The sequence below is a fragment of the Triticum urartu genome, chromosome 5A (assembly GCF_056163025.1).
Source record: "Triticum urartu cultivar PI428250 chromosome 5A, HENAU_Tu73, whole genome shotgun sequence".
NCBI classification, from domain to species: Eukaryota; Viridiplantae; Streptophyta; class Magnoliopsida; order Poales; family Poaceae; genus Triticum; species Triticum urartu.
In genome coordinates, this window is record NC_141877.1 from 29,529,663 (window position 1) to 29,540,447 (window position 10,785).

General features: G+C 43.9%; 1 protein-coding gene across 5 annotated transcripts; it reads right to left on the reverse strand.

Moving 5' to 3' along the window:
* Positions 1–5,309: 5,309 nt before the first annotated feature.
* LOC125507447 (uncharacterized) lies at positions 5,310–9,380 on the reverse strand. Of its 5 annotated transcripts, none has more exons than XM_087525361.1 (5): positions 9,107–9,380; positions 8,290–8,644; positions 7,648–7,883; positions 6,159–6,715; positions 5,310–5,733 (listed from the first exon to the last, which is right to left on the reverse strand). In XM_087525361.1, the coding sequence occupies exons 2-5, from the start codon at positions 8,594–8,596 to the stop codon at positions 5,631–5,633; spliced, it is 1,203 nt and encodes a 400-aa protein (XP_087381487.1). In that variant the 5' UTR covers positions 8,597–8,644; positions 9,107–9,380; the 3' UTR covers positions 5,310–5,630. The 5 variants fall into 5 exon arrangements, with proteins under 5 accessions (XP_087381487.1, XP_048527980.1, XP_048527981.1 ...); XM_048672023.2 differs by having other exon boundaries at positions 8,290–8,702; XM_048672024.2 differs by having other exon boundaries at positions 5,310–5,863; positions 8,290–8,702.
* Between the last annotated feature and the right edge of the window lie 1,405 nt (positions 9,381–10,785).

Consider the following 10,785-nt stretch of genomic DNA (forward strand, 5'->3'; position numbering starts at 1 on the left):
AGCCGGCGGGCACGCTCACACCCTTGCCCGTGCCGACCGCTCCCTGGTGCGACCTCACCATGGATTTCGTGGAAGGATTGCCGCCATCGGAGGGCTTCGATTCTATCATGGTGGTCGTGGATCGCCTCACCAAATCAGCGCACTTCATCCCGCTCCGTCATCCCTGCAAAGCTCCTCAAATGGCCAAGGTTTTTTGGGATCACGTCGTCAAGCTGCATGGCATTCCAAGCTCCATCGTCTCCGACCGCGATCGCGTCTTCACCAGCGCTCTCTGGCGCGAGCTCTTTGCCAGTGCGGGCACCAAGCTGCTCTTCTCCACAGCATACCACCCCCAGACGGATGGCCAGAGCGAATGCGTCAACCAGTGCATGGAAATGTACTTGCGTTGCGCGGTGCACGACGCGCCCAGGCAATGGCGTCGCTGGCTGCCGACCGCTGAATTCTGGTACAACTCGTCGTTTCACTCCTCGATCAAATGCTCCCCCTTCAAAGCCCTGTACGGCATCGAGCCCAATCTGGGCGCCATGGCGCTCTGGGACGACAAGACGATGCCCATGATCGACGGAGAGCCATGGGACTGGGGCGTGCACACGGCAAGGCTGCGAGATCACATTCTGCGTGCCCAGCACAGATTCAAGAAGCAGGCCGATCAGCATCGCACGGAGCGCTCCTTCGAGGTGGGTGACAGTGTTCTCCTCAAGCTCCAACCTTACACGCAGTCATCGGTGGCAAACCGGCCCTGTGCGAAGCTGGCGTACAAGTACTTCGGGCCATTCGTGGTGCTCGACAAGATTGGCAAGATGGCGTACAAGCTGGAGTTGCCGGCGGACAGCAGAATCCATCCAGTCTTCCACGTGTCCCAGCTCAAGCCGTTCACCCCGAACTACACCCCGGTCTTCTTCGAGCTGCCGCGCCCCCCAGACCTCGCCGGCCACGACGACGAACCGGTGGAGATCCTGGAGCGCCGCATGGTCAAGCGTGGCAGCAGTGCTCTGGTGCAGATCAAGGTGCGCTGGCGCAACGATGACACGGCGACGACGTGGGAAGACTACGACACCCTACGCCGCCGTTTTCCTCAAGCACCAGCGTGGGATGAACCAGTTTCCCGCGATGCGGAGCACCACGCTGAACCTGAAGATGGCGCCCGTTCTGAAGGAGTGGGGAATGTCACACCGGCATCGCCAGGAGGTGATGCGGTGGACGCGTGATGGTGAGTCCCTTGAGGCCAGCTGGCACGGGCCCACCAGTCAGGCCAGGCGGACAAGTGGAGCAAGTCTATTTAGCCAGCTGTAGACCAGTAGACAGGGCATGTGATGTGTAATCTGAATTCTGAACCTCTCCCCACCTAATCTGTACCTCTTCCCTTGACGAGAACCTTCTCCCCCAAGTCTCGATCTCATCACCTTCCCCTTTCTATCCAACCCTACGAGGATGAGTTCGTGACAGCCTCACCTGAAGAAGGGGAACAAGCCTGCAGCGCGGCGGCGGCCGCGGGGACTGGGCCGCCGGGGCAGGTGCGAGGCCGGATTGCAGGAGCAGGCCGCGGGACGGCACGACGCGGGCTGCGTCGGGAGAGCGGCAGAGGTGCGTGACAAGGGCGCACAAGGCGGCGGTGCCGGCACACAAGGCGGCAGCAACCTATCAACACGGCGGCGGAGGCGCGTGCGCGTGCATCGTGGCTCTGGCTAGCTGCCAGATTGCGCGTGCTGTCTCCCTCTGCCTTGGGCCCATTAAAAATAGTGCTGAGTTGTTTTTTCTCCAAATCCAGGGCTGTGGGGAGCTCTCTAGCGCCTTCAGGCCCCAATAGACCCTGTAGCACACAGTTGGGCTAGCCCATTAACGCACACGTTCGTCAGGAGCAACTACGCAAGCGCTACCTATAGACTAAAAAAGAGAGTTATTTTCTCTTCTCTCGCAAGAGTCACTTTCTTGACATACGAGCATACGAAGTGGTGGGCCCAGCAGTCATCATGTGTCATGTACTGGCCACTTCCTCTGAATTTTTTCTTTAATTTTCTAAACACATTTTTTGTGTATTAGATGGTTTTTCTCTTTTTGGTTTTTGTTTGTTTTTTCTACTAAAAACTGTTTCATTTTGTTGTTTTGCGAACCACACCTGTGCTTCTCAGGAAAAAGTTGTGCTTTCATGAGAAACACATATTTGGTTCCTAAATAAGTACAGGTGTGTTTCTCGAAAAGAAAACAAATATGTGCTTCCCAGAAACACATATTTGCTTTCATGGAAGCACAACCCTTCTTCTCGAAAAACAAAAACAAAAATTACTTGAACAAGAAGCACAAATTTTCTTGTCATAGAAATATAGATTTCATTCCGTGAGAAGCACTCTGTTTTCACAGAAAACAGATTGTATTTTTCAAAAAAGGAAAATAAATGAAAAACCGCAACCGTGCTTTCGGCTTCATTTTCTCTTTTGTTTTTTTCGTTATTCATTTGTTCCCTTTTTTGGTTTCCATTTTTTTACCGGATTCTATTTTTGTCGGCGTTTTTGGGTTTTTTTGTTTCTGTATTTTCTTAGTTTTTATGTGAACAAAAGTTTGTCGAGATCTATTAACATAGGATCTAGTTTAGAAGATCTTGATGCGAGAAATCCAATGGTGAAAATGGTTCAGGATTAGGACGCACAGTTCAAGAGATAAAACGTTTTGAATAAACAAATCTAAAAAAAGAGAAAACACTAGGTTACTACAAGTGGTGCACCTCCTGAGAAGGTAGGAGTGACCTTTGCAAGTGGTACCCGTTAACTAGTGATTGTGCCACTCGTCCTGATTGTCGGCTCGCTCTATCGTTGCTCGTTCAGAAAAAACCAGCAGAAGAAAATATGAAGCATTTTGGCTGATCTCATTTTGACCAGTTTTCCTTTAGTGATGAGATGCATTCTATGGACGACGGCTTGATGCAGACGGTTTGGTGGTGCAGCAACGGCAACGGATTTGTAGACCACTGCATGGAGCTGTTGGGATGCGGAAAAGTGGTGACAATAACACATGGTTGACTTTGATTTGGTGGTGCTTCTTGAGCACCCGGTCTTGAGCTTCGAGGTGAAAACCATATGTCTGACCTGAGGTTATACCTGGCAATGACAATGTTTTTGCATCCTTACCTGGTTGAAGGTCTTGCTCGGATGTACTTTCGACTCATTCTTCAGGGTGTAAATCTTGATTCTAACATTTGGTTGTTTAATCAGATGATGACGATGTTTCAACGCCATTCCCTTTCTGAAGGTCTTGTTGTTGAAGAACTTTGTTGTTCTTACGGTGTCAAGAGATGGTTGGTGCAGATATGATCGTTGTGGTAGTTTGCCGGTTGTTGTTTTGATCAGGGTTTTTTTCTCGCTTAGGCGTAACTTTGGTCTTGTATGACTTTGCTATTTGTCGACGTGTTTATTTGTGTGCGCGTGTTGCTGTTAATTGTGTGTATCCTACCTATGCAGAGGTCGGGTATGTGATCATTATGTATGTATTCACCTGATGCTTTATTTTGAGTCAATAAAATTCACCCTTTATCAACAAAAATACCATATTTGTTGCATTTTTCTTTTCCTGAGGCCTTAGGATTTTCTTTCATATCTCTCAAGTAGCACCTCCTATGTACTTTAAAAAGGAATGCAGATCGAACAATGATGAAATCAATTAAACTTCCAAAGGAGATATGATAAGACATGCTCAGAGTATTTGCAGAAAATATGCTTCTCATAGAAACAGAGAAGACAAACATTCCAGCACAAAATTAGTAATTAGTAGCAAACAGACATACATATAGTGCAAGATCAAATATGGCATCAATAAATAAGAGTAAATCCGGTGCAAGATCAAATAACGCAGCTAAAGTTCAAATATGAGACAGAGTGCTTTCCACTCACACATTGGTCGTTGTGTATTTTCTTTTCTTATTAATTCCTTGATGAAATTATTGCCAGTTGTTGAGTTTGTTAATTCAAAGCCAGGGTCTCTCGAGCCTATTCTCTAAAATGTTCACGCATTTGACCAATTCACCTTCGTGATGACCTGCAAGTGCACAAGGTTATTGTAGCACTTTCATGATAAGTAAGTATCGAACCCACAGGGAGCGGAAATGAAGGCACCACAAACCCCATAACTATGTTATCACTTAACACACTCACGTAACCATCCAAGTCGGAGTTTGGAAATAGTCTACTCTATCAGTTGCTAGAAAAACAGAATAAAAGGCATTTACTACAGTATGAACTAGGAGGTAAAAAAGGAATAAAAAGATATTATTAAGTTAGTAGAGACGGTACCTGAGCAGTAAAGTTCTCTAGGATTCCGAAGTCATCACTACAAATATGACCTGCGCAATAAGTTCGGAGCAAACGCTCTCTATCGTATCCTCTATCCATCCTTCATATGCATAAGTGGTCGATTCTGGTATAGAACATGTTACTTTAACATAGACTTCATGCACATACGCCACCAACCGTAGCTTCTTCAAGCATGTTATCACATACGGTTAATTAAAGGTTTTCTCGTGGACGCAGTCAGATGTGGGTTTACCTGTACTCCTCTATCAATTGCAAAGACTCTGGATTGAGGATTGTACTGTCGCCCCAAATTACCTCAACATCCTAACCCGTGCAACGACAGTAGTTCCTCCACGACCAATTCCTCCACGACCAATCACAGGCGGTAATGCGAGCGTGGTCTCCTCTCAACACTCATGAATAATACTAACTTGAACATGGACAAGAGCATATTGGATGGTATGGAAATAATTATTCTAAGCATAACAGAGTTAATTCTCAACACTCATGAATAATACTAACTTGAACATGGACAAGAGCATATTGGATCGTATGGAAATAATTATTCTAAGCATAACAGAGTTAATTCTTATCCTCGAGAACAAATACAACTACTCAAACATAAAAAAGAGGGTCAAGTTACAAACTGGCATTGAGCCGGTAGTAGTTAGGCGCGGGGTGGAGTAGACGTCGTGCCAGACCGCGCGCGAGAGAGGGCACCCAATGAGGATATGTTGCATGGACTCGTCGGCTTGATCACAGAAGATGCAAGGTGGGCTATGAGGCAGGTCGTGTCGGGCCAGACGCTCGCTAGTCCAGCAACGGTCCAAAAGAGCCAGCCAGATGAAGAATTTGGCGCTGAGCGATGCCCAAGTCAACAAGTAATATGGATCAGAGAAAATACTAATTTCCATGATACTCCCTCCGGTCCTTTTTAGTTCGCATATAAGATTTGACTGAAGTCAAGCCTCGTAAAGTTTGACCAACTTTATAGGAAAAAGTACCAACATTCACAATCTGAAATCAATATCAATAGATGTGTCATGACTTAAAGTTTCATATTGCATAACTTTAGCATGGTGGATGTTGATATTTTTTCATATAAATATGGTCAAACTTTGTGAAGTTTGACTTCAGAGAATTCTAATATGCAGAGTAAAAAGGACCAGAGGGAGTATTATATGTGCTCTGGATCATCTAATCTCCCGAGCGATTGGTACAACGTATGTGTCGTCAGAAGATCCCAACATCCACGTGCGTACGTGCAGACAAATGGGCATCACATAATATTCACATGGCCGATTTATTTGCTCTCCAGCCGACTGCTGCTGAGCCATGCATGTCTCCGCTTCAATACAGCGCGACTCGTGCGACGACACAAGGCCCTTCTATACGTATCTCCTGTGCGTGTGTCGCCTGCAGATCACCCCCACCTACATGCCATCTTCTATCCCTTCAAAAAAAATAAACATGTCATCTTCCACCTCTACCAGTTCTTCCCGCCGTCGTCCGCCCGCGACGGCGCAGGCGCCTATCGCATCCTGGTCGTCATGGGCATGCGCCGGTCCACGCTCGAGCCGGACCTTTAAATAAAAAGTACAGTCATACAAATAGATATTACATATTCTTAATAAAATGATACAAATCTGAACCCACACAATTCAAATAGAGTTACGAGTAAAAAAAATACTCCCTCTATAAACAAATATAAGACATCTTTACATTTGTTTACAAAGGTAGTACTCTGTAAACGCTAAAGGTGGTACAATAATAGAAGAATGCACATTTTTGTGGATCTATTTATTTGTTTTCTGCCGCAACCCATGTACATTCAACTAGTAACACAACCAAAGTTCGAATACGAAACGAGTGATTTACCTTTGCAAGTTCGACCAAGTCACCTTCACTGAGATAGAGGCAAGCTCAAGCATGATTTGCTGATAGTCGTGCCCATGCTTTTTTGCTTTGAAGGAACAATGGTGATCAAGATCATTTTTACAACTATTCTGGCCTACCTTGAACTTCAAATACATCAAAGTATCCTTCTTTACAGCAATCACATATCTTCTTAAACCACATGACTCAACAACACTGCCACGAAAGAGTTGAATCTCATGTAAACCATTCATTAGGAAAACACACGAACTGAGAGATAAATCAAATCCACACTGCACTTTCGATATGACAACATCTATTGTGGCCTCAAATGCCCAACGAACGAGGGCTAAAGTGATGTCAACCGCACCACAATCTCCATTAATCCGATGCGTGAATGGATACTCAGGTGTGACTAGATCATGGTACTCCACTGCACCATCAATTAGTTGTAGATCATCTTCTTGCTTTCCTTTCTTGATCCTCATGTCAAACTCAACTAGAGCAGGGGCTACCATTGCGATGCCTCTCTTAGGGCCAGTCATCTCAATAAGAGAACCCTGTAAACCTATTATTATTTAGTAGCTCCTCATGGAAAGTAAGAAATATGTGAAGCATATGCTCTACGTTGTGTCAATTGACAAAGATCTCAAATAAATGATAGCATAAAATCAAAACCCTCCAAAATAAAATTATTTGAGATATTTTACCAACAAACATAATTTGACTGCATATAAAACATAACTTTGATAAATCACGCAAAGATAACTAACCACAAACTTGCATAACATATGCAAAGGAAAAAACACATCAATGTATAAGATCCTCAAAGCACATGCATTTGCATAAACGAATGCATATAGTGATACTCCCTCTGCTCCTTTTTAGTTTGCATATAAGTTTTTGTTCAAAGTCAAAGTATCTCTACTTTGACCAAACTTATAGAAAAAAGTATCAACACTCACAGTGCCAAATTAATATTATTAGATTCATTATGAAATGTAGTTTCATAGAATATATATTTGGTATTGTAGATGTTCATATATTTTAATATAAATTTGTCAAACTTTGCAAAGCTTGACTTAACACAAATCTAATACACGGAGTAAAATGGACCGGAGGGAGTACAAATAAGATCATCAAAGTGGTGCCACCATCACCAACACCGCAAATGTTTGACCTCTTTGGTTGCAGGATTCAGAAAAGCGTTACACTAAAGCACAAGATTAGAGTGTCACCCCCTCTTCAGTACAAGAGACTGAAAGGATGTTTGATTGTGGACAGGAAAAGCATAGGAGTCTTCCTAAAAGGTAGAAGTGAATAGAATTTCAATAAACTATAGCGCAAATGAATCCCAAGAGAGAGAAAATCCAATGATTTCAACCCTATATCAAACAATAGAGGTAAGGGAACAACTCGAGCGGATATTGACTTGTATTATTAAATGAATGAAATATCAAATATAATTGCATATATATGTAAAAATGTGCACCTGTTCCACAATGATGGGATCATCTCTGCTACGATTGAAGACATAATTAAGCAATGAATCATGACAATCACGCACTGCTATATATCCATATAGTTGTACCAAGCCGATGTTGGTACTAGCTTTTTCCAATTTCAGCGAGAAAATCTGCATCATAGCAGTTGCAGAATGTACCATGCATCTATCCCTATCCGGGAAACAATTCATGGGATTTGAGAACATCATCGGCTCTAGTTGTGCTTCATGAAAAAAAATACATGTTATATTACAACAAATAATGTTTTATACAAACAATTTACACAAAAAAAATTATAATTATGCTTGTCAATACATATTTGTGCAATTTAGAAAGAAGAATAATGTCGTTTGATTTTCTGAGTCATGGAAGTTGTTGGTGTATGAGTACAAGGGAAAGTTATTTGTAGGACTAAAACTAGTGACAAGATCCTAATCATGTATGGTATATCGACAAATTTATATATCCAAATGAAGCATGCTATTTTTTTGCTAATTCATAAATTCTTTATAACAATCCAGATATATATTGCATTTTTTAAAATACAAGAATTCATTTTAAATCAATCAACCAAACTATATAGCTGGTAAGCATCCTAAAAATAAAATGGAACATGATAGATGACTTACTCTCATCACGTTGAGTAAGATGCCATAGCTTTAGAATACCATAGTTTATCTTGTATATAGAACCGTCCCGATGGGTGGTTTTCTTAAGGATGTTGCCTTCAGATACAGGATAAGAGGCATGGCTAACAAAGACTTGCTTTGTTCGCCCCTTCATCTCTGATCTATCCATTCCCTTGGTGATGTCAAATTGTTTGCCTTTGGTGGCATAGAAGGAGGTGCAGAAATAATTACTGGCACAAGGGAGGACGCGGAGCCAATTTGGCCTGCCCCAATTATTAACTCCTTTTACTGCAATGTTGCTTGCCATGACAAAGGATGCATAAGCAGATCGGTCACCAAAGAGCAATCTTAGAACCTGGTCATTAATCCGTGTTAGTCTCATTCCAGATCCAAAAATCTCCAGCAGAATGGTCCTGACGAGAATAATCTACAGAAGGTCAAAACGCACCCTAAAAAAGGTCCAGATTATGGCATGAGTGGAGCATCCCGGTTTAGTCAACATTGCCCAGTAAATCTAGATTTTCCCAAATAGATAAAACATGACAGAAACTACAAATAACAATACGGAGATACAAAAGGTAGCAAACAGAAAAAAAATCTCCTGATCTTCTATTTGATAATTACCACAAGAGTTAACAACAAGATGTCAGAATAGTCCTGCACATTCACACAGGAAACCGAAAACAAAATCTCTAAATCTTCTATTTAAGCTCGGCGCTAAAGTATGGCACATCGCGATATACTGGACACATACACATGATACGGAATGTCAAAAAGACAACCACCACCGCCGGCTGCCTGAAGCCATGAGCCTCACCTGAACCGAAGGGGACAAGCCTGCAGCGCGGCGGCTGCCGCCGGGACAGGGCCGCCGGGGCAGGTGCGAGGCCGGATTGCAGGAGCAGGCCGCGGGACGGCACGACGCGGGCTGCGTCGGGAGAACGGCAGAGGTGCGTGACAAGGGAGCGGGATCAGCAGGTGGCGGTGCCGGCGCACAAGGCGGCAGCAACCTATCAACACGGCGGCGGCTAGCTGCCAGATTGCGCGTGCGGTCTCCCTCTGCCTTGGGCCTTGTTGTGCCACTGGCTGTAGCAAGAAGGGTCCATTTAAAATAGTGCTGAGTTGTTTTTTCTCCAAATCCAGGGCCCTGGGGCCTAATAGACCCTGTAGCACACAGCTCGGCCGGCCCATTAACGCACACGTTCGTCAGGAGCAACTACGCAAGCACTACCCTATCTTTATCTTTACCTAATTAATATTAAAGGGAGGATTGTTTCTCCAGGTTTTTTCGTTCATGGTGAGACTCACATAATTTTCGTACGCCCCAGGCTTCGTACGTCTCAGGAGTTTCCTCGTTTTCCCCGATTCGTTTCTGTCAACAAATAAAAAGAACATTTTTTAGACATCCTCGCCGGGCTTTATTTAAATTGTCACAACATTTACAGAAATAAAATTCAAATCTTCAGGAAGGCCTAACCAGACACAGCGGCCTAACCCGAGCGAAAGTGCATGCCTAGCGAGATTGTGAGCCTTGAAATTCAAACTCCTAAACTCATGGACAAAATTACAAGCAATAAAAGCATTCGATCTCTCTATGATGAGTGCTGCTACACACACGACGGTTGTGAACGATCTCCGCACAATGAAGCACATCAACCCGTCCATGCGTCGATTCAAAGTGAACCTACACCGTTGAATACTTCATGTACGATTGCTGCATGATTCGATGATGTACCTTGCTTGATTTCATTCACCATGATCTTGTAATCAGACGTCACTTGTATCTTATGCATATATAAATCCTCCGCGAGCGCAAGCGTCTCTCTTACCACCAATGCTTCCAATGCAACAGGATCAAATATGTGTTGGAAAGTAAGAGAAGAGGCATCCAGGAAAGTGCCAGCGACGGCCCTGCATATTACTCCAACCGCACCAAAATTTTCACTTGAAACAGCGGCATCAACATTAAACTTCACATGCTCCAGTGGCGGAGGTTGCCAAAGAGCTGACCTGGGTGTCCGGCTTGCATTAGTTCGCTGTACCGGCGTTGAAAATATCTGTATCCCTTAAAAAAGCAAGAAGGCCCATTAAAAATAGTGCTGAATTATTTTTTCTCCAAATCCAGGGCCGTGGGGAGCTCTCTAGCGCCTTCCGGCCCTAATAGGCCCTGTAGCACACAGTTAGGCTGGCCCTAGACTCAAAAAAGAGAGTTACTTTTTTCTCTCTCGCAAGGGTCACTTTCTTTACATACGAGCATGCGAAGTGGTGGGCCCAGCAGTCATCATGTGTTGCATACTGGCCACTTCCTCTGGATTTTTTTTTCTAAACACATTTTTTGAGTATTAGATGTTTTTTCTCTTTATGGCTTTTGATTGTTTTCTCTACTTTTGAAGCAAAAAAATTTGTTTCATTTTGTTGTTTTGCGAACCACAGCTGTGCTTCTCAGGAAAAAGTTGCGCTTCCATGAGAAGCACATATTTGGTTCCTAGATTAGTA

What these genes read in the sequence shown, in the direction of transcription:
- LOC125507447 (XM_048672023.2), bottom strand. Translation starts at nt 8,671, where the DNA reads ATGAGACTAACACGGATTAATGACCAGGTTCTAAGATTGCTCTTTGGT. An exon ending in TCTTACTCAACGTGATGAGA is followed by an intron (nt 7,884 to 8,289) that starts GTAAGTCATCTA and finishes TTTTTCATGAAG; the next exon opens with CACAACTAGAGCCGATGATG. An exon ending in ATCCCATCATTGTGGAACAG is followed by an intron (nt 6,716 to 7,647) that starts GTGCACATTTTT and finishes ATAGGTTTACAG; the next exon opens with GGTTCTCTTATTGAGATGAC.